Raw genomic sequence first — 24,465 nt, forward strand, 5'->3', positions numbered from 1 at the left:
TACCATAAAGTTCAAGGAACTGCCCGCAGATCTCCAAGATAGAATTGTGATGTGGTATATATCTGGGTAAGGGTAAAAAACTATTTCTAGAGTGTTGAACATTTTCAAGAGCACAGTTGTCTTCATCATTGGGAAATTAAAAAAAATATGGAACTACCCAGACTCTGACTAAAGCTGTCCATCTGACCAAACTGAGCAACCAGGTAAGTAGGACATTGGTCAGGGAGATGCCCAATAACCCAATGACCACTCTGACAGAACTACAGAGTTTCTTGGCTGAGATGGGAGAACCTGATAGAAGGACAAGAGTCTCTACAGCATTTCACCAATCTGGGCTTTATAGGAAAGTGGACAGGCGGAAGCCACTCATGAGAAAAAGGCACATGACAGCATGCCTGGAGATTGCAAAAAGGCATGTGAAATATATATATTTTTGTCCCATTAGTTGTTGCAAAAGCAGCAGCTACTCTTCCTGGGATCCACACAAAACATTAAACATGACATACTGTATTACAGAACATTAACAGACAAGAACAGCTCAATGAAAGAACTACATAAATAAATAAAAATGGCACACAGCCTATATATCATTACATACACACAACATATCTAGGTCAAATAGGTGAGATGCGTTGTGCCGTGAGGTGTTGCTTTATCTGTTTTTTTAAACCGGTTTGCTGTTCATTTTAGCAATATGATATGGATGGGAGTTCCATGCAATAATGGCTCTATATAATTCTGCACGCTTTCTTGAATTTGTTCTGGATTTGGGGACTGTGAAAAGACACCTGGTGGCATGTCTGATGGGGTAAGTTACTGTGTCAGAGCTGTGCGTAAGTTGACTATGCAAACAATTTGTAATGTATAGTATCTTTATTAGCCCTATGGTTACAATAAAGATAAATACGTGCCATCCTGTTCTGGGCTAGCAGCAGCTTAATTAGGTTTTTCTTTGCAGCACTTGACCACATGACTGGACAATAATCAAGATAAGACAAAACTAGAGCCTGCAGGACTTTCTTTTGGAGTGTGGTGTCAAAAAAGCAGAGAATCTTTTAATTATTGACAGACCTCTCCCCATCTTTACAACAATTGAATCAATATGTTTTGACCATGACAGTTTAGAATCTAAGGTCATTTAATTTAGTCTCCTCAACTTGTTCAACAGCCACACCACTCATTACCAGATTCAGCTGAGGTCTAGAGCTTTGGGAATGTATTGTACCAAATAAAATGCTCTTAGTTTTAGAGATGTTCCGGACCAGTTTATTACTGGCCACCCATTCCAAAACTGACTGCACTTAAACTTTTAGTCAAGTAGTATTTTACTGAGTCTTTTTTTATATTAAGTTTGACAATTGGGCACTTTTTCCACCACCTTTCAGTGTATACAAAGTGTAATATTGGGATGCAAACTCAATACATTTCAATTTGACATGGTACAGGTGTCTTCTTTTTTAAGCCTATAGAAATGTGTGTGAGGTGTACTGTAAACACTCTGTGAGACCCTGATTTAGCCCACAGCAGTAAAAGGTTTACAGAGTTTGACAAAATCCTCAAGGAAGAATGGGAGAAAATCTCAAAATCCAGATGTGAAAAGCTAATACGGACATACCTAAGATGACTCAAAGCTGTAATCGCCGTCAAAGTTGCTTCGACAAAGTATTGACTCAGGGGTGTGAATACTTATGTAAATTATACATTTCTGGATTTCATTTTCAATACATTTGCAAAAAAATCTAAAAACATGTTTTCACTTTGTCACTAAGGGATATTGTGTGTAGAAGGGTGAGAGAGATAAAAATATGATTGAATCCATTTTGAATTCAGACTGTAACACAACAAAATGTGGAATAAATCAAGGGGTATTAATACTAGGCCATGTACATTACATTACTATGTATATACATATCTTTACTATGCATTAGCACATGTCAGGGTATTCATAGTGACAAAAGAAAACATAAATACATTTGAAAAGATGAACATTGATAAGGTAGAAAAAACATTGATTATATACACTAGTTCTTAGTTTTTTTAAATTAAAGACTTTTGTGCAGTGATAAACAGAAACAATCTCACAACATGATTGTGGAAATATCAGAGAAGGATAAAATGAGATTTATTGGTAAAAGAATGAAAGTTATTTAACAGCATAAAGACATATGTGTCAGCTGTGCCAAGCCTTTTTGTAGGGTAAAAAGGGAAAAACAAGGTTTGTCTTTGTGTCAAAGCCTACTATCCTCAGCCTTTCATTATCTGTTAAGCAGACTCCCTTTTTCATTTCCTTGTCATTATCAAGGCACGGTCTGGCACCCGAGTACTCAAGAGGCGAGGCAAACACAGTTTGTGCATTTCCTTTGCCGTTGTTTATTTACGATTTACAAGGCCGCTCAGTAAATCCCAAATGAATTGAGTACCATTCCAACTCAAATTGTTGAGGCAAATGGTAAACAAACACTTACCAGTACTGTGTGTTTAAAAAAGAAGCAGCATCAAGTCAAACCCAGAGCACGTATTTACAGGTTTTGAACACCCAGCGCTTCATGGAAATCCCTCTCCTAACCACACTTTCCTGATTAATAGTACCTTCCTCAAGCCTCCTTCAGTTTCACATAATTGCCCGGGTTTCAAGCGTGCATCTATAATTTCATACATTTTCATCTCTCTCCCATTAATTGCCATGGAGGAGAGTGACTGCGGCGTGGATAAGGTTGCAGGCCATGGTTTAATTACCGTAGAGCTATTTCTATTGATGTGTTCACGGCTGCCCTCACAGGTCATGAAATTACAGAAGCCGTGGCACAGAAGTGCACACTTGCAAAAAATGTAGTCATGGAGTTTGATTGGACACAAAGAAAAGTAGATTAACACTCGTAAAGGTTAATCTTCCACTCCTTTAATGAAGCATAGTTCTGGTCGTTACACAAAGACATGGCTCTGCGATGGACAATGAATTACAGTCCAATGAAGAGATTTATAGAATGGTGAACAATACTGAGCATAAACCTTGCCCCAACCATCTGGTCGCGCTAGTCTCTCTAAAATAAGGGATATGGGGTAATATTGCATGGTTGTGAAATATACAAAACATTCTCTCGGTGTACATCTCTTTGTGGAAGGCTCATCGAGAGGCAGCCAATATAGGGCACCCAGACAGCTGTCACCTGTTTTGTTCTCATGCGAACCATCTCATTCCGTCTTTTTACACATTTCCCATATTTCATGTCTTTTACTATCAGCCCTGTAGGGCTTATTCATCTGTTGTGTTCCGCACACTCCAACAGCCTTTAAATCTGCCGGTTAGCATTCCAAACAGAAGAATCAGGTATCGCTGCGATCTGACATCAGAGAAGTAGGATTCCCCTCAGGGTGAATACAAGAAGAAGCACCAACTCAGCAAGTCCTTTGTTTGTCTCCTCCCTGTATGTGTTTCAGGTTTCCTCAACTTTGCCATGACATCCATTTAGCGTGTACTAATCCCACCCATCGGTCCCACAACAGAGCGGGGTAATGAGGGACTGAGAGGACGCCACACAGGTAGCAACTTGTTAGCGGGGCCCTTAGCCAGGATGATAGTGCTACAGTACCAGACTCCATTGCATGATCTAATTGGCAGAACCAGTCTGTAAGCCTATCTCTATTAGCTGACTTGTCAGCGACACTCGAGCATGGGCTGTGGTGGACAGAATAACCTCATCAACAAATAAAGACAGAACCTTTTAAATCTGTGTAGTTCGTCATCCAAACACATTTTGGGATTGGAGCCCCACCTAAAGGCTTACCTGTCATGGATGCTACATGTGTCAAACTGCAGTTCCTTGTAGTTTCCCAGCCGTCCTTCTTGCACCCGGTTCAGGTCCATGGGCTGGCTGTTGATGGAGATGAGACGCATGCACCCCTGGAACGCCAAAGTGGGGTTCTCACAGCCTAAGATGTTCAGAGATGGACAACCTGTGACACAGATTGAACAAATGTTTCTAAATAATTGCATTTTCATCATTCAACATGTACTGTATACATCTTCAGATGCTGCAACAAGACCTGACCATCAAGTCCTGGTTTCATGAGATAGTGATGCAGACAAGACTCATTGCGTGAAACTGAAAGCGCGAACCACTGCTTTTAACCAGGGCAAGGTGACCGGAAACATGACCGAATACAAAGAGTGTAGCTATTCCCTCCGCAAGGCAATCAAACAAGCTAAGTCCCAGTATAGAGACAAAGTAGAGTCGCAATTCAACAGCTCAGACACAAGAGGTATGTGGCAGGGTCTACAGTCAATCACCGATTACAAAAAGAAAACCAGCCACGTCGCGGACCAGGATGTCTTGCTCCCAGACAGACTAAATAACTTTTTTTGCTCGCTTTGAGGACAATACAGTGCCACTGACACGGCCCGCTACCAAAACCTGCGGGTTCTCCTTCACTGCAGCCGAGGTGAGTAAAACATTTAAACGTGTTAACCCTCGCAAGGCTGCAGGCCCAGACGGCATTCCCAGCCGCGTCCTCAGAGCATGCGCAGACCAGCTGGCTGGTGTGTTTAAGGACATATTCAATCAATCCTTATCCCAGTCTGCTGTTCCCACATGCTTCAAGAGGGCCACCATTGTTCCTGTTCCCAAGAAAGCTAAGGTAACTGAGCTAAACGACTACTGCCCCGTAGCACTCACTTCCGTCATCATGAAGTGCTTTGAGAGACTAGTCAAGGACCATATCACCTCCACCCTACCTGACACCCTAGACCCACTCCAATTTGCTTACCAACCAATAGGTCCACAGACGACGCAATCGCAACCACACTGCACACTGCCCTAACCCATCTGGACAAGAGGAATACCTATGTGAGGATGCTGTTCATCGACTATAGCTCAGCATTTAATACCATAATACCCTCCAAACTCGTCATCAAGCTCGAGACCCTGGGTCTCGACCCCGCCCTGTGCAACTGGGTCCTGGACTTCCTGATGGGCCGCCCCCAGGTGGTGAGGGTAGGTAACAACATCTCCACCCCGCTGATCCTCAACACTGGGGACCACAAGGGTGCGTTCTGAGCCCTCTCCTGTACTCCCTGTTCACCCACGACTGCGTGGCCATGCACGCCTCCAACTCAATCATCAAGTTTGCGGACGACACTACAGTGGTAGGCTTGATTACCAACAACGACGAGACGGCCTACAGGGAGGAGGTGAGGGCCCTCGGAGTGTGGTGTCAGGAAAATAACCTCACACTCAACGTCAACAAAACAAAGGAGATGATTGTGGACTTCAGGAAACAGCAGAGGGAGCACCCCCCTATCCACATCGACGGGACAGTAGTGGAGAAGGTGGAAAGTTTTAAGTTCCTCGGTGTACACATCACGGACAAACTGAATTGGTCCACCCACACAGACAGCGTTGTGAAGAAGGCGCAGCAGCGCCTCTTCAACCTCAGGAGGCTGAAGAAATTTGGCTTGTCACCAAAAACACTCACAAACTTCTACAGATGCACAATCGAGAGCATCCTGTCGGGCTGTATCACCGCCTGGTACGGCAACTGCTCCGCCCACAACCGTAAGGCTCTCCAGAGGGTAGTGAGGTCTGCACAAGGCATCACCGGGGGCAAACTACCTGCCCTCCAGGACACCTACACCACCCGATGTCACAGGAAGGCCATAAAGATCATCAAGGACAACAACCACCCGAGCCACTGCCTGTTCACCCCGCTATCATCCAGAAGGCGAGGTCAGTACAGGTGCATCAAAGCAGGGACCGAGAGACTGAAAAACAGCTTCTATCTCAAGGCCATCAGACTGTTAAACAGCCACCACTAACATTTAGTGGCCGCTGCCAACATACTGACTCAACTCCAGCCACTTTAATAATGGGAATTGATGGAAATTATGTAAAAATGTATCACTGGCCACTTTAAACAATGCCACTTAATATAATGTTTACATATCCTACATTACTCATCTCATATGTATATGTATGTACTGTACTCTATATCATCTACTGCATCTTGCCATCTTTATGTAATACATGTATCACTAGCCACTTTAAACTATGCCACTTTATGTTTACATACCCTACATTACTCATCTCATATGTATATGTATAGACTGTACACTATACCATCTACTGCATCTTGCCTATGCCGTTCTGTACCATCACTCATTCATATATCTTTATGTACATATTCTTTATCCCTTTACACTTGTGTGTATAAGGTAGTAGTTGTGGAATTGTTAGGCTAGATTACTTGTTGGTTATTACTGCATTGTCGGAACTAGAAGCACAAGCATTTCGCTACACTCACATTAACATCTGCTAACCATGTGTATGTGACAAATAAAAATTTGATTTGATTTGTGTGTGGTCTTACCTCCGAAGTAGAGGCTGTTTCCTGCCTCCATGTGGTCTCCCAGCTCGATGGTTGAGGACGGCTCGTTGTCCAGGGTCGTGGTGACTTGGAGACCTTGGGAGCTGAGACTCACAGAGTGCCACAGTCCATCGTTCACTCTGTGACCTGTGGAGACAGCAGGGTGTGTATTCTGTGTGAGACACTATTACAGGCTCATCAAACATGAACTACATGTTCATTCAGGGATTGCTGGGATTGGGATCTCCAACATACTGTAGGTCCTAGGCTACATATTACATTGTAAATCAGAGCCTATCAATCGCTGTGTAAGCTACAGTATGGTCACATGGTTTGTCTTAATAACTGTCCTACATTACTAAACAAGAATGGAAGATGACATGGAAATGAAAATGAACGACAAGTGTGGCTGGTCAGCTTGAAGCTAAATCGTTGCCAGAGGACAGAAAGTAATGGTTATTATTGGATGAAACATTCATTTGACCGTAGGTTCAAGCTTCAAACAGACGTAACAGCAGATTGTGGTATATCCATTCTGATTGTCCTTTATAGTGAAGGGCTTCCAAGCTGTAATGGTCTTTCTGTGTGTCTATAATTCCCTCTGTGCCTGCCATCTGCTGAAAGTCTGGGCTCTGCAATCCAACGTAATTATACATGTTATTTCTCTCTGACTGCAATCCTGTAGTGCTCACGTCCAAAATACAAGGTTGACATTTTTCCTCAAGCCATTCCAAGAAGATTAAATGTGCTTTGAGTTTCTCGGGGGCAAAAGGTCATATGAATGATGTTGATGTAATGATGTGCAAAACCAAACACAGACAGTCTCCCCCTGGATGATGGATTAGCTTTTCACTGTCGGTCTGCTTCACTGGAATAAAGACTGTTTTATATGTTCTGTCTCCCTGGGTGTACACACTGATTCCAGCCCATAGTGTGGGTCAGCTAGGCTAGAGGCTGTTGGCCTGGCCCTCACCGGTGGAGACCTCTTCTTTCTGCTGGGCTGACGTGTGGTGGGTCAGGCGCAGCCGGCTGTTGCTTATCTGCAGCTCCAGTCTCTGGGGCTCCAGGGCCAGCTGGGTGGAGAGCAGTAGCCCGTCTGGGTTCCATGTTCTGAACTGGAAACGCACCGCGAAGCCTCCTGAAGCAGACGGCGTGGCCGGGAGCGACAGGAAGCTGCTGCTGGAGCTCAGGAAAGTGGTGGATACCAGCTGGGGCTCCGAGCACGAGAAGGTTACGTTGCCCTGGTGACACACATGGAAAACACAGATAATGGAATTATTCACTCATAGTTGGATTTACTGTACTTTTACTGTACCATTCATCTGAGCAGAATAAAATACAGTGAGCTGATTAAGAGATTTACTGAATATGATATTTAGAAAACTAACTTGCCTGCAAGAACCACACATTTCCTTGAGAACGCCATATAAAGCTGAATGACTATCTGGAATTCAAAAGGTGCAGTACAAAAGGACCACAGGCAGAAATGTCATATAATATCAAACTATAAAATTCAGAGTTTCTCCCCTCCAATCTAGGTCAGCCGTCAGGTGGGCAGAGAAAGAACACACCTTAATTCCAAGTGATCCAGCGGCCTTGTGAGGTACATGGACCAAAAGAGCAGCCATGTCAATTGAGGTCAGCGGCCCATCAATCCCAGTGCCTCAGAGGCAGAGGAGAGCAATCGGCAGCACTTTGACTCTCATTGTGATCCCTCGCCAAATAGTATTTCACATTGAAATTCCATTATGGATTCCATCATCGCAGTCACTCTCTCACTTGTAAGTAAAGGCCTTTTAACATGGCAATCAGATTTCCGAGGGGAATAGGGTGTCTGTGATGCAATGTGACGCTTTGGCTTCTGTCTGATTTGATTGGGGGGAGGTTGTCCAAATTATAGGGTGTGCCTACGGCTGAGTCTATTCATGAATTTAGACTTAATGACAGAGTAGTGAGGATCAGATAGAACTACATTTTTTTCTCTACGGACAGTGTCTCTGCCCTGGATCTCATATAGTTTGAGGGACCATGGAGAAGGCTAAGTGACTAACTCAAATACAAATGTGATTAAACAGAATCACATTGTAGCAAAATGTGAAATCTCACAGCAACAGTGCAATTAAATCAGACCTTTAATAGGCATTGGTTGAATAACTCCTTTGTCCCCATACTATTTTAAGGATGTACTAATAATCTATGGTACGGTGGATGAGAATACTTGTTTTACCACACTGTAGATCTGAGGTTTGCGTCGCTTGGCTAGGTCGATGATGTTGATCCCGTTGTAATAGAGGTTCTCGATGCAACCATGGAAGTTCTTCCTCAGGAAGGTACCAGGTTTACCTGGCAGTGGGATGCCTCCGAAGCTGAGCTTTGATGAGGAAAAAGGGTGAAATGACAACATCCTCTTAGAGTAAGATAACTTGGTTGAACTATTTACTTGGTCTGAATAAGTATCTGACTGTTCTACAGTATGTGTTAGGATAAACACACCTCATAGTCCACCTCCAGAGAGTCTCCTTCCCCCTTTGTCCTGAAGTGCTGTGTGTGGGTGTCCATGGTGAGGTTGACCTGCTTGTTGAAGCGCTCGATGAGGACAGAGTGCCAGTGCTGGTCATCCAGAAGACTGCCCAGAGTGACCGCAACACGACCACTGCTGAACCGCAACCGGGTGTCATCTGAAGACAAAAAAACAGAGAACAGATCATATGGTTACTTTAATATTGATATAGATATTGATCACAAAACAGGACGGTTTATTGAGGAAGAGGGAGCTCTCATAGACATTCTGAAAACAAACTACTTGAGAATGGTCTTCCCCAGACTGAGCTCTACACAATGTGGATCCTTAACAGTCTGAGTCCAGCTAGTAAATGGAGCTCAGGTGCAGTGGTAATTGGAAGGGCAGCAGAACACAAACATTCAGTTACCCTTCCAGACTGCTCCCCAGACTCATTTTAAATGGTTCAAAAGACTACTTCATCCGTACCCAGAGTCCCTTGTGTCCTGTTAACCATGACCTTACTCTTGTGTCCTGTTAACCATTACCTCTGCCCCCTGACCTCTCTGATGACCTCTCCCAGGTTGAGGTAGAGGGCCAGCCTGCCAGGTCTGTGCACATTATTTTCCAGTCAAAGTTAATGAGAAATGTGCTTGTTTGATGCACAATTCATAACATTTAGATGTACAATACAAAAGAGAAAACAGACTTAAAATAAGTAAAAATATATATTTTTAAATGCCGCCAATCAAAAAGGGCAAACAGGCAGGTGGTCCAGTACCACTAGAGCCTTATCTGTGCACGTGCCTGCAGCCTGCTCAAATGTGACAAACTCACCCATGTTGAGGAAGAGGGCCAGCCTGCCCCGGTGTGACAAACTCACCCAGGTTGAGGTAGAGGGCCAGCCTGCCCCGGTGTGGCAAACTTACCCAGGTTGAGATAGAGGGCCAGCCTGCCCTGGTGTGACAAACTCACCCAGGTTGAGGTAGAGGGCCAGCCTGCCCCGGTGCAGCTCCAGAGTGATGTAGTCGCCCCTCTGACCCTCTCCGTGGAGCAGCACCCCCTCAGCCTGGTGGCTCTTGAATCGCAGCGAGATCACATCCTTCACCGTGCTCATGGACTTCTGGTTAAACCGGTAGAGCAGGGAGCTTCTGCCATCAAAGTCTGCCACGTCTGACTCTGAAGGCAACCAACAGACAGTGAAATGGGTTGTCATTGGGATACTTGTCCCCTGTCACTATGAGTCTATTTATTCAATGACTGCTATTGCTCACAGGGCTTCATACCTGTTACGGTAATGTGGCTATATCAGCGATGGCATTGAAATGTATTATGCTGGAAGCCATTTCCATGTGTAACTGGATAGGAACAATCTCTGATTTACACCTGTTATTTTAATAATTACAGTACATGCTCTAGTACTCACCCCTTTCGGTCATACTACAAAATGGATTCCTGTAAGTCCTCAAGAATGCAAGTTATGAATTTGTCATAGGGGGCATTTTCAGATTTTCCAATGTAATTTAGTCATTGGAAGACCTAGAGGACTCATGCATAGATACATGAATCTGTAACTGTATCGTGATGACATTGCATAGCAAGTCTCTCTCTTCTCATCTCTCTCTCTTCTCTTTCTCTCTCCGCCCTCTGTGTCGTGAATTGATCAACCTGTTTTATAGTTTGAATAGAGATGTGTATAGTCTCTCCTTTTAACATTGAGATGCATTGAGGTGCATGTCACACAGCATTTATTAGCAGAGCACACATTCATCCAACATTAATACAGGGATCAGGCTGTGGAACAGTTCGGCATTATGAAAGTGCTCACTCAGGGTTAATTGTAACTGTCTTTCACAGAGCAGTAATTCACTGGCTGATCCAGTTAATGCTGGTTCAGAATGTGTGTGAGAGGCGTCCCAGTGACTCCCCTTTATTTATACAGAACAAAAATATAAACGCAACATGCAACAATTTCAAAGATTTTACTGAGTTACAGTTCATATAAGGAAATCAATCAATTGAAATAAATAAATTAGGCCCTAATCTATGGATTTCACATGACTGGGCAGGTGTGCAGCCATGGGTGGGGCCATGGAGGTGCATATTCTCACCCACTTGGCAGCCAGACCCACCCACTGGGGAGCCAGGCCCAGCCAATCAGAGTTTTTCCCCACAAAAGGGCATTATTACAGACAGAAATACTACTCAGCACCCCCACAACCCTCAGACCATCCCACAGGTGAAGAAGCAGGATGTGGAGGTCCTGGGCTAGCATTGTTACGTGTGGTCTGCAGTTGTGAGGCCTGTTGGACGATGTTGGTAGAGAAATGAACATTAAATTCTCTGGAAACAGCTCTGGTGGACATTCCTACAGTCAGCATGCCAATTGCACATTCCCTCAAAACTTGAGACATCTGTGGCATTGTGTTGTGTTACAAAACTGCACATTTTAGAGTGACCTTTTATTGTCCCCAGCACAAGGTGCACCTGTGTAATGATCATTCTGTTCAATCAGCTTCTTGATATGCCATACCTGTCAGGTGGATGGATTATATTGGCAAAGGAGAAATGCTCACTAACAGGGATATAAACAAATTGTGCACAACATTTTAGAGAAATAAGCTTTTTGTGCGTATGAAAAAGGTCTGGGATCTTTTATTTCAGCTCATGAAACATGGGACCGACACTTTACATGTTCCATTCATAGTTTTGTTCAGTGCATTTAGCATTACCCAGGCAGAGACTGGCTCTCAACTGTCACGCCTGCCTGGCAGTCACTGTTTGTCTCTGTTAGCTGGTGGGATCATTTGTGATAAATGAGAGAATAGCATCAATATCAAAATACTCTCTATCTCTATTTCTGCAGTTGTCCTCAAACGTCCTGCTTTCATTAAAGGGTATACACAAACGTAGGGTGTTCTGGATGTAAGGGGTGTTCTGGTCACTCACTGTGGCATTTTGATATTAGCTGAATGTGTATGGTCTGTGTGTAAGGCCTGGTGGTCCCTTTATTGCAGGCACACCCTAATGTGTATGGTCTGTATGTTAGAGTTAGGGGTGGTCTGGTCACTCACTGTAGACACAGCCGTACACCTCCACTCTGAGTCCCACCCAGCCACTGGGGTTCCAGTCCAACGGGACGAAGCGCAGGAAGCGGCTTCTGATAGAGTGGGACAACTTGTGGTGGATGACACTGTCAGCATTCACGTTCCCAACAAACCTCTGGAGACACACAGCAGAGAGAGAGGAGGGGAGAAGAGGCAGAAGAGTTAGATGCAATGTCAAGTGTTAATATACGGGGGCGGGGTATTCTTGAGGGAACTGTATTCATCTAACAAAATCAGAAATTACAGCTCTGTTATCAAGGGAGTCACTGTTAACCAAGTATGCCTCTCTGAACTGACCTTGTATCTTTCAGAAGAAAACAAAGAATTAAAAAGGGTTTTGTGTCTTCTAGGACTTAATGTTTTGGATCATAACATTAAAGAGGGTTAGTTTCCAAGAACTGTTAACAGTATTAGTATTCTGCAACAAAACAAAACTTGTGCCATATGTTTCTCTTCACCTGACCCTACTTTTAGATAAAACATATCAAATGTGTTGCCTGGGTTGGGGATCCTGGGAGGATCCTGGGAGGATGTCCACCACTGCACTAACACACACTTCTGTGGCAAGTAGATGGAAAAAACAATTGGCATCATATTGTCTGCTCCCAGGCAGATAACAATGAATATCTCTCACTGAAACTGTGAGATGTCATTATTCTTCGTAATTTCCATCCCCCTTTCCCCCTACACTCCACTGCATTAATAATCTGCACCATGGAGGCTTAGGGGGGTGAACAGAGAGACACAGAGAGAGAGAGAGAGAGAGAGAGAGAGAGAGAGAGAGAGAGAGAGAGAGAGAGAGAGAGAGAGAGAGAGAGAGAGAGAGAGAGAGAGAGAGAGAGAGAGAGGAAACTCAGATGACTGATCACAAGCAGCCATCATAACGGATTTGAGGCAGGTGACGAGCTAAATCGATAATGATGTGTATCACAGAGCAAAGGAAAGATGGATTGTTGACACCGGAGCTCCAGGCTCAACAGAGTCAAGAAATGCCATTAATTCACTTCTCCCTGCAGCTGAAAACACAATAGCAGATGGGGGAGGTAGTAGAAGAAGCACAAATTACACACACATGGAGTATGGTGTTACCTCTCTGAGGGATAGACTCTACAGAGATTGGTCTCTGTAGATAATGAAGATAATGAAGAAGAGGCAGTCTTACAAGGTAACTATTTAGGCTATTATTTTGATTTATACCAATGCTTTTTTATTGTGAGTCCATTTAAGTGGAGCCTGGTGACTGTATTTTAGAAGAGGTGCAAGCTAAGCAATTACAAATGTAACTTATGTCTGTGCAAGATAAGCATTTTCAAACTCACTGGGGTTTACTCATCCACTCAGACCATGCAGGCTATTGTAAGGCATATCCTCCACAATGTAAAGTAACTTATTTAGCAAATACAATTTGATAAACGTTTGCTTCACCAAAATGTGGCATACATATTCATTACTGAGAAAAAGCGATTTGTCAATATCCATGTACCACCAGTAGCAGTGTGTGGGTAAAATCCCTGGGGAAGCCAAGCCAAGTCAGGAAAATATCCATATTGCAACCTATGTTGTGATAATTGCATTGTTTGTTCTATTACATATTTGTTCATACACCACCATGATATACACTAAGGCAGACACAACAAAACGACAACTGTCACACAGTGGTGGAATAAATTCAACCACTTCTACGTTTGTTACATCCCAAAGCTGGAGAGCAACATCTGTCCATGTGAAATCCACAAAGCAAATATTGCATGTAACAAACAGTTACATAGTGTAGAGCAGGGATGGGCAACTCCAGTGGTGTCACACTTTTTCCCCATCCCTAGCAAACACAGCTGATTCAACAATCATGATTAGTTGATTATTGGAGACAGCTGGGGCTGGGGCAAAAGTGTGACACCAATCAGGCCCCCCGAGGACTGGATTTGCCCATCCCTGGTGTACAGCATGTTCAAGCAAGTTAATGTTTCTGACAGTTTACTAAACAACTACTGATTTAGACCAATGGAGAGTTAACGCAAGTCAGCACAAAGACAACAGGAGCAATGCCTCTGCTATTCCAGCACCATTTCAACTTCAACATTTAAACATCATTAAATCAACTAGGCTATATACGCTTTGTCTAATACAGTGAAAACAAATGTAAAGACACCAGAAACGTTTTAGCCCAATCAATGTTTCTAAATAACAAGTGGCTGTCCATGGTACTGATTTCTCTGTGTGTGTGTGCTCAAGTAGAAAGAACATGTTGACTCACCCTACTTGTAGACTGGTTGGACACCAATGCCATCCTCCTCTCTATCATGTTGGCAAAATGTTCTATGACTCTGTACACACTTTTAGTTTTTGTTGTCTTAGGCTACCTAACTAAAATGCTTGATAGCCTAACTTCCTCACATGAGCAAAAATTAACCAGCTAAGTTATCTTGCTTGTTAACGTGAACCTACTAGGCAACATCTAGGCTAAGAGCGTTGGGCCAGTAACCGAAAGGTCACTGGTTTGAATCCCTGAGCCGACTAGGTGAAAAATCTGTCAGTGCCCTTGAGCAAGGCACTTAACCCTAATTGCTCATGTAAGTCGTTCTATATAAGAGTGCCGACTAAATGACTCAAATGTAAATATTGACTTCGCCATGGGCTTTGAACGGGGCACCTGGCTCACGCACGGGAGGCAGCACCGCTTCTAAAACTAATGCAATCAACTTTCACCCGGTGCAAAACGAGTCTAACCAGATGTATATTATTTGCATTCTGTTTACCAAAGTAGTTATAAAGGAGATATAGCACAAGCGCAACTTAATCTAAAAGAGTTATCCAAAAGTTTACTTCACTCTTGTTCATCAACACCAACCTAATGTTCGACACAAACCTAAACACCACAAACAATTCTGCATACATAGCTAACAGGCATGTCAATCCTTGATTAAACACCCTAACACCCTCTTGCTGACGGATGGAAGAGGTGATATCTGAATATGTTTATATTCTGTCATTACTGTAGTCTACAGTTCTTTTAACAACCCTTAAATTGTGTTTTGCACACTGGTTCACTCCAGGGGTAGAGTCTTTTGCTAATTGGCGTAAAATACAACTTCCTTAATAAGCTGTAATCATCCAAGATGGCGTCGCAGTGCAGACGTGTTTTGTTCGTCCTCTATTTGTATTTTTTCGTCTTTTTTGTATATATTTCAATTTTATTTTCAATCTCTTCTCCATTTTAGTTCAATTATACCTTCCGTTAACCTGCCTCACCCATTGTGATACGGAACCGCTATTATTTTACATTTTTAGACCTTATCGCAAGAACCACCTAGCCATCAGAAGCTAACCAGCTAATTAGCTACAAGCTATTTAGTCATCGTTAGCCACTGCTAGCGGCCTTTACCTTCTGCACAGGTACCAGCCCTTTAAAAAACAATTTTTATTTTTATTTTTTTGATATTTTTTGCCTGGATAACACTCGCCCGCCTACCAGTAATGGACTGTCTCTCCACTACAACTCCGGATTCCTGCTGTAATCCCTGGACCATTACTCCTGATCTTCACAGCTAGCTAGCACCCACCGAGTTACCCAGTACCGAAGCTATCCCTGAGGCCCACCTCCCGGCCTACTCAGTTGTTCAACCGGACTCCAACCAAACACGGCTAGAACACACTACTCCACCGGATCCTTGCCATAAGCTCTGGACCTTGGCACCGGATCACCGCTGCTACCGAGTGGCTATAGTGGCTAACGCCCCTGCCCCGAAGATAGCACCAGTTAGGCGTGAGCCAGGCGCATCTCCCAGCTAGAAAACTAAATTACTACAACTACAATACCTCTTTCGCCATCTGTCTGGAATCCTTAGTCGACACGGCGCCCCGCCACCGCACCACGACTGGTCTGCCGACGAATACTCCATCCTCTGTGCCTTCAACCGGCCTCCGTCGGACGTCGGAGCAGACGCTTCTACTAGCCCCGAGCTACTAACTTTACTACTAACTTTAAACACAGTGTCGCCCATGTGCAGTGTCGCCCCCCACTACTCCGTTTGCTTCCCTGTTCCATCTATTGCTGCACCCTGGACCATATGATCACTTGGCTACATAGCTGATGCCTGCTGGACTGTCCATTAATCACGGTACTCCATTCTGTTTATTTTTGTTGTTGTATATCTGTCGGCCCCAGCCAAGAACTCATGTAGTAGTTACCTGACCCTCTCTGCCCATTCATCGCCATTTTACCTGTTGTTGTTTTAGCTGATTAGCTGTTGTTGTCTTAGCTAGCTGTCTTAGCTAGCTCTCCAAATCAACACCTGTGATTACTTTATGTGTCTCTCATATGTCAATATGCCTTGTATACTATTGTTTAGGTTAGTTATCATTGTTTTAGTTTACAATGGAGCCCCTAGTTCCACTCATTATACCTCTGATATCTCCTTTGTCCCACCTCCCACACATGCGGTGACCTCACCCATTATAACCAGCTTATCCAGAGATACAGCCTTTCTTATCATCACTCAGTGCCTGGGCTTACCTCCGCTGTACCCGCATCCCACCATACCCCTGTCTGCACATTATGCCCTGAATCTATTCTACCACGCCCAGAATTCTGCTCCTTTTATTCTTTGTCCCCAACGCTCTCGGCGACCAGTTTTGATAGCCTTCAGCCGTACCCTCATCCTACTCCTCCTCTGTTCCTCGGGTGATGTGGAGGTAAACCCAGGCCCTGTGTGGAGTTGCAATCTACTGCAGAGATAGCCTGCAAAGTTCTGTCATACTCTCCAGGTCTATACCCAAACAGTTTGAACTTCTAATTTTAAAAATTAACCTCTCCAGAAATAAGTCTCTCACTGTTGCCGCCTGCTATCGACCCCCCTCCGCTCCCAGCTGTGCCCTGGACACCATTTGTGAATTGATCGCCCCCCATCTAGCTTCAGAGTTCGTTCTGTTAGGTGACCTAAACTGGGATATGCTTAACACCCCGGCAGTCCTACAATCTAAGCTAGATGCCCTCAATCTCACACAAATCATCAAGGAACCCACCAGGTACAACCCTAAATCTGTAAACATGGGCACCCTCATAGACATTATCATGACCAACTTTCACTCCAAATACACCTCCGCTGTTTTCAATCAGGATCTCAGTAATCACTGCCTCATTGCCTGTATCCGCTATGGGTCACTGTCAAACGCTCCCTAAAAGACTTCTACGAGCAGGCCTTTCTAATCAACCTGGCCCGGGTATCCTGGAAGGATATTGACCTCATCCCGTCAGTCGAGGATGCCTGGTCATTATTTAAAAGTAATTTCCTCACCATCTTAGATAAGCATGCCCCGTTCAAAAAATGCAGAACTAAGAACAGATATAGCCCTTGGTTCACTCCAGACCTGACTGCCCCTGACCAGCACAAAAACATCCTGTGGCGGACTGAAATAGCATCGAATAGTTCCCACGATATGCAACTGTTCAGGGAAGTCAGGAACCAATACACGCAGTCAGTCAGGAAAGCAAAGGCTAGCTTTTTCAAGCAGAAATTCGCATCCTGTAGCTCTAACTCCAAAAAGTTTTGGGACACTGTAAAGTCCATGGAGAACAAGAGGACCTCTTCCCAGCTGCCCACTGCACTGAGGCTAGGTAACACGGTCACCACTGATAAATCCATGATAATCAAAAATTTCAATAAGCATTTCTCAACGGCTGGCCATGCCTTCCTCCTGGCTACTCCAAACCCGGCCCAACAGTCCCCCCCCCCCCCCCCCCCGCAGATACTTGCCCAAGCCTCCCCAGCTTCTCCTTCACCCAAATCCAGACAGCAGATGTTCTGAAAGAGCTGCAAAACCTGGACCCGTACAAATCAGCTGGGCTAGACAATCTGGACCATCTAATTCCGAAAATTATCCGCCGCCATTGTTGCAACCCCTATTACCAGCCTGTTCAACCTCTCTTTTGTATCGTCCGAGATCCCTAAAGATTGGAAACCTGCCACGGTCATCCCCCTCTTCAAAGGGGGTGACACCCTAGTCCCAAACTGTTACACTTCTATATCCATCCTGCCCTGCCTATCTAAAGTCTTCGAAAGCCAAGTTAATAAACAGATCACTGACCATTTCGAATCCCACCGTACCTTCTCCACTGTGCAATCCGGCTTCCGAGCCGGTCACGGGTGCACCTCAGCCACGCTCAAGGTCCTAAACGATATCATAACCGCCATCGATAAAAGACAGTACTGTGCAGCCGTCTTCATCGACCTGGCCAAGGCTTTCGACTCTGTCAATCACCACATTCTTATCGGCAGACTCAATAGCCTTGGTTTCTCAAATGACTGCCTCGCCTGGTTCACCAACTACTTTGCAGACAGAGTTCAGTGTGTCAAATCAGGGGGCATGTTGTCCGGACCTCTGGCAGTCTCTATGGGGGTACCACAGGGTTCAATTATATATATATATATATATATATATCAATGATGTCGCTCTTGCTGCGGGCGATTCCCTGATCCACCTCTACGCAGACGACACCATTCTGTATACATCTGGCCCTTCCTTGGACACTGTGCTAACTAACCTCCAAACGAGCTTCAATGCCATACAACACTCCTTCGGTGGCCTCCAACTGCTATTAAATGCTAGTAAAACCAAAGGAATGCTTTTCAACCGTTCGCTGCCCGCCCGACTAGCATCAACACCCTGGACGGTTCCGACCTAGAATATGAGGACAACGATAAATACCTAGGTGTCTGGCTAAACTGTAAACTCTCCTTCCACTCATATTAAACATCATCTCTATTTTGCAACAAAGCATCCTTCACTCACGCCGCCAAACTTACCCTAGTAAAACTGACTATCCTACCGATCCTCGACTTCGGCGATGTCATCTACAAAATTGCTTCCAATACTCTACTCAGCAAACTGGATGCAGTCTATCACAGTGCTATCCGTTTTGTTACCAAATCACTTTATTCCACCCACCACTGCAACCTGTATGCTCTAGTCGGCTGGCCCTCGCTACATATTCGTCGCCAGACCCACTGGCTCCAGGTCATCTATAAGTCTATGCTAGGTAAAGCGCCGCCGTATCTCAGTTCACTGGTCACGATAACAACACCCACCCATAGCACACGTTCCAGCAGGTATATCTCACTGCTCATCCCCAAAGCCAACACCTAATTTGGCCGCCTTTCCTTCCAGTTCTCTGCTGCTAGTGACTGGAACGAATTGCCAAAATCGCTGAAGTTGGAGACTTTTATTTCCGTCACCAACTTTAAACATCAACTATCTGAGCAGCTAACCGATCACTGCAGCTGTACATAGTCCATCTGTAAATAGCCCACCCAATCTACATACCTTAGCCCCATACTGTTTTTATTTGATTTACTTTTCTGCTCTTTGCACACCAGTATCTCTACTTGCACATCATCACCTGCTCATTTATCACTCCAGTGTTAATCTGCTAAATTGTAATTATTCGCTCCTATGGCCTATTTATTGCCTACCTCCTCATGCATTTTGCATACACTGTAAATAGACTTTATTTTTCCTACTGTGTCATTGACTTGTTTATTGTGTTATTGGCTTGTTTATTGTTTACTCCTTGTGTAACTCTGTGTTGTTGTCTGTGTCACACTGCTTTGCTTTATTTTGGCCAGGTCACAGTTGCAAATGAGAACTTGTTCTCAACTAGCCTACCTGGTTAAATAAAGGTCAAATAAAAAAAGCACAGAGGGGTTGACATGAAAATACCTAAACATTGGAACTGAAATTTGAAATAAAAAAATATCTTTATGATGTGTATTTGGACCAGAGAGCATCAATCTTCTCAAACGAACTGACGGAAACACAAATACCAAAATAAACAAAGTTCCAACAAACCAATGGTACAAAAAAAGAACAACATCGTTAGACTATATGCACAAAATAATACAACATTTCATAATTTAACAGCTAGCTGGTCACCCACAAACATGAGTCATTCCTTTCTTTCTCTCTGGCTTTGTCTAATTGAATGATTAACAGCTGTTTCATGAGTGTCATCCTGTTGTTCCCAACACGGCCTATACACCCTGTTGTTCCCAACACGGCCTATACACCATGTTGTTCCCAACACGGCCTATACACCATGTTGTTCCCAACACGGCCTATACACCCTGTTGTTCCCAACACGGCCTATACACCCTGTTGTTCCCAACACGGCCTATACACCATGTTGTTCCCAACACGGCCTATACTCCCTGTTGTTCCCAACACGGCCTATACTCCCTGTTGTTCCCAACATGGCCTATACTCCCTGTTGTTCCCAACATGGCCTATACTCCCTGTTGTTCCCAACACGGCCTATACTCCCTGTTGTTCCCAACACGGCCTATACTCCCTGTTGTTCCCAACACGGCCTATACTCCCTGTTGTTCCCAACACGGCCTATACTCCCTGTTGTTCCCAACACGGCCTATACTCCCTGTTGTTCCCAACACGGCCTTTACTCCCTGTTGTTCCCAACACGGCCTATACTCCCTTTTGTTCCCAACATGGCTTATACTCCCTGTTGTTCCAACACGGCCTATACACCCTGTTGTTCCCGACACGGCCTATACACCCTGTTGTTCCCAACACGGCCTATACTCCCTGTTGTTCCCAACACGGCCTATACTCCCTGTTGTTCCCAACATGGCCTATACACCCTGTTGTTCCCAACACGGCCTATACACCCTGTTGTTCCCAACACGGCCTATACTCCCTGTTGTTCCCAACACGGCCTATACACCCTGCTGTTCCCAACACGGCCTATACACCCTGTTGTTCCCAACACGGCCTATACTCCCTGTTGTTCCCAACACGGTCTATACACCCTGCTGTTCCCAACACGGCCTATACACCCTGTTGTTCCCAACACGGCCTATACACCCTGTTGTTTGCAACACGGCCTATACACCCTGTTGTTCCCAACACGGCCTATACTCCCTGTTGTTCCCAACACGGCCTATACTCCCTGTTGTTCCCAACACGGCCTATGCACCCAGTTGTTCCCAACACGGCCTATGCACCCTGTTGTTCCCAACACGGCCTATACTCCCTGTTGTCCCAACACGGCCTATACTCCCTGTTGTTCCCAACACGGCCTATACACCCTGTTGTTCCCAACACGGCCTATACTCCCTGTTGTTCCCAACACGGCCTATACTCCCTGTTGTTCCCAACACGGCCTATACTCCCTGTTGTTCCCAACACGGCCTATACACCCTGTTGTTCCCAACACGGCCTATACTCCCTGTTGTTCCCAACACGGCCTATACTCCCTGTTGTTCCCAACACGGCCTATACTCCCTGTTGTTCCCAACACGGCCTATACTCCCTGTTGTGTCGTTGCAGTGCTGGCCTTGCTATGTGACTCCTAAGAGACAAAGACTGAGGAGAATTCCAAGAATAGATAATCATGTTGCCATTGTGACCCGGTCTGGCACAGAGCAGAGATAAAAGGACTGCAGCTCTGGCTGTGTCTTGTCGGTGTGTGTGTGTGTGTGTGTGTGTGTGTGTGTGTGTGTGTGTGTGTGTGTGTGAGTGTCATTGAAAGCGAGAGAAAGCAGGAGAGGGAGAGTGGGTGTGTTAGAGAACGTGCCTTTGCCCATGTGTGTATCTTAAGTGCTATAAAACCACTCTTTTCATACACAGCACATAATAATGGCTAACCTTACAGGTGCAGAGTTGCTGCAACCTGGCAGACGCAGGCAGCTGGTGTTCTCTCATTAGCCTTCTCAGCCTGCACCGCCGTCAGCAGGCCATTACCTTTGAACTTCCCTTGTTAAAATGCCAGACTGACGTCAATTCATATCTCCGTGTGGCGTGCAGGTTCAAATTGGTCGCCCACCTTTGGAGTGCCTTCATTAGGGAAGTCTCACTAATTAGCTGCCACTCATCCGATTCATCCCACCGTTTCTGTTTCTTCAGGCATGGATCAAAACCAAGTGACACCTGCTATCTTCTCACATTGACAGAAGAAATGTTTTGACTATTTAACAGGTTAGTTAGATGTAGTATTCTGGGTGTCATTGATTGATTGACAAAAAAACAACTGGAAAGTTCTCCGTTTTTTTATTAATTAACTGAGGATTGATGAGTCTCAACTTCGGTAATATGACTTGAAATAGAGTTGCGGCAAAATACAGTGAGCTCCAAAAGTCTAATCAAATCAAACTGTATTAGTCACATGCGCCGAATACAACAGGTGTAGACTTACAGTGAGTGCTTACTTACAAGCCCCCAACCAACAATGCAGTTTTAAAAAATACGGACAAGAATGAGAGATAAAAGTAACAAGTAATTAAAGCGCAGCAGTAAAAAATAACAATATATACAGGGGGGTGCCGGTACAGAGTCAGTGTGCGGGGGCACCGGTTAGTTGAGGTAATATGTACATGAAGGTAGAGTTAATAAAGTGACTATGCATAGATGATAACAACAGAGAGTAGCAGCCGTGTAATAGAGGGGGGGGGGCGGGCAATGCAAATAGTCTGGGTAGCCATTTGATTAGGTGTTCAGGAGTCTTATGGCTTGAGGGTAGAAGCTGTTTAAAAGCCCCTTGGACCTAGACTTGCCATGCGGTAGCAGAGAGAGCAGTCTATGACTAGAGTGGCTGGATTCTTTGACCATTTTTAGGGCCTTCCTCTGACACCGCCTGGTATAGAGGTTCTGGATGGCAGGAAGCTTTGTGACAGTGATTTTTTGGGGACAGTGATTATTTTGTTGTTGTTTTGGCTCTGTACTCCAGCACTTTGAAATGATACAATGACTATGAGGTTAAAGTACACTGTCAGCTTTAATTTGAGGGTGTTTTAATCAATATCATGTGAACCGTTTAGAAACTGCAGTACTTTTTGTAGATAGTCCCCCCATTTTAGGGGACCAAAAGTATTGGGACAAATTCAGTTATACAGTGGGGAGAACAAGTATTTGACACACTGCCGATTTTGCAGGTTTTCCTACTTACAAAGCATGTAGAGGTCTGTAATGTTTTATGATAGGTACACTTCAACTGTGAGAGACGGAATCTAAAACAAAAATGCAGAAAATCACATTGTATGATTTTTAAGTAATTCATTTGCATTTTATTACATGACATAAGTATTTGATACATCAGAAAAGCAGAACTTAATATTTGGTACAGAAACATTTGTTTGCAATTACAGAGATCATATTTTTCCTGTAGTTCTTGACCAGGTTTGCACACACTGCAGCAGGGATTTTGGCCCACTCCTCCATACAGACCTTCTCCAGATCCTTCAGGTTTTGGGACTGTCTCTGGGCAATACGGACTTTCAGCTCCCTCCAAAGATTTTCTATTGGGTTCAGGTCTGGAGACTGGCTAGGCCACTCCAGGACCTTGAGATGCTTCTTATGGAGCCACTCCTTAGTTGCCCTGGCTGTGTGTTTCGGGTTGTTGTCATGCTGGAAGACCCAGCCACGACCCATCTTCAATGCTCTTACTGAGGGAAGGAGGTTGTTGGCCAAGATCTCGCAATACATGGCCCCATCCATCCTCCCCTCAATATGGTGCAGTCGTCCTGTCCCCTTTGCAGAAAAGCATCCCCAAAGAATGATGTTTCCACCTCCATGCTTCACAGTTGGGATGGTGTTCTTGGGGTTGTACTCATCCTTCTTCTTCCTCCAAACACGGCGAGTGGAGTTTAGACCAAAAAGCTCTATTTTTGTCTCATCAGACCACATGACCTTCTCCCATTCCTCCTCTGGATCATCCAGATGGTCATTGGCAAACTTCAGATGGGCCTGGACATGCGCTGGTTTGAGCAGGGGGACCTTGCGTGTGCTGCAGGATTTTAATCCATGACGGCGTAGTGTGTTACTAATGGTTTTCTTTGAGACTGTGGTCCCAGCTCTCTTCAGGTCATTGACCAGGTCCTGCCGTGTAGTTCTGTGCTGATCCCTCACCTTCCTCATGATCATTAATGCCCCACGAGGTGAGATCTTGCATGGAGCCCCAGACCGAGGGTGATTGACCGTCATCTTGAACTTCTTCCATTTTCTAATAATTGCACCAACAGTTGTTGCCTTCTCACCAAGCTGCTTGCCTATTGTCCTGTAGCCCATCCCAGCCTTGTGCAGGTCTACAATTTTATCCCTGATGTCCTTACACAGCTCTCTGATCTTGGCCATTGTGGAGAGGTTGGAGTCTGTTTGATTGAGTGTGTGGACAGGTGTCTTTTATACAGGTAACGAGTTCAAACAGGTGCAGTTAATACAGGTAATAAGTGGAGAACAGGAGGGTTTCTTAAAGAAAAACTAACAGGTCTGTGAGAGCCGGAATTCTTACTGGTTGGTAGGTGATCAAATACTTATGTCATGCAATAAAATGCAAATTAATTACTTAAAAATCATACAATGTGATTTTCTGGATTCCGTCTCTCACATTTGAAGTGTACCTATGATAAAAAAATTACAGACCTCTACATGCTTTGTAAGTAGGAAAACCTGCAAAATCGGCAGTGTATCAAATACTTGTTCTCCCCACTGTAT

The 24,465-nt window shown here is 44.6% G+C and overlaps 1 protein-coding gene across 4 annotated transcripts in view; it reads right to left on the reverse strand.

The window, feature by feature from the left end:
- Nucleotides 1-24,465, reverse strand: part of LOC129821200 (contactin-associated protein-like 5) — a 65,073-nt gene that overhangs the window by 21,451 nt on the left and 19,157 nt on the right. For 2 of the 4 annotated variants that reach the window (XM_055878573.1, XM_055878572.1), the window contains exons 4-10: nucleotides 11,935-12,082; nucleotides 9,836-10,039; nucleotides 8,854-9,038; nucleotides 8,588-8,731; nucleotides 7,334-7,601; nucleotides 6,364-6,507; nucleotides 3,786-3,954 (exon numbers count right to left, since the gene is read on the reverse strand). In XM_055878573.1, the coding sequence (XP_055734548.1) occupies nucleotides 3,786-3,954; nucleotides 6,364-6,507; nucleotides 7,334-7,601; nucleotides 8,588-8,731; nucleotides 8,854-9,038; nucleotides 9,836-10,039; nucleotides 11,935-12,082 (1,262 nt within the window). Of the gene's footprint in view, nucleotides 1-3,785; nucleotides 3,955-6,363; nucleotides 6,508-7,333; nucleotides 7,602-8,587; nucleotides 8,732-8,853; nucleotides 9,039-9,743; nucleotides 9,772-9,835; nucleotides 10,040-11,934; nucleotides 12,083-24,465 lie in introns of those variants that run through there. The other 2 variants (XM_055878574.1, XM_055878575.1) reach the window with 2 other exon arrangements.

The sequence above is a fragment of the Salvelinus fontinalis genome, chromosome 23 (genome assembly GCF_029448725.1).
Source record: "Salvelinus fontinalis isolate EN_2023a chromosome 23, ASM2944872v1, whole genome shotgun sequence".
NCBI classification, from domain to species: domain Eukaryota; kingdom Metazoa; phylum Chordata; class Actinopteri; order Salmoniformes; family Salmonidae; genus Salvelinus; species Salvelinus fontinalis.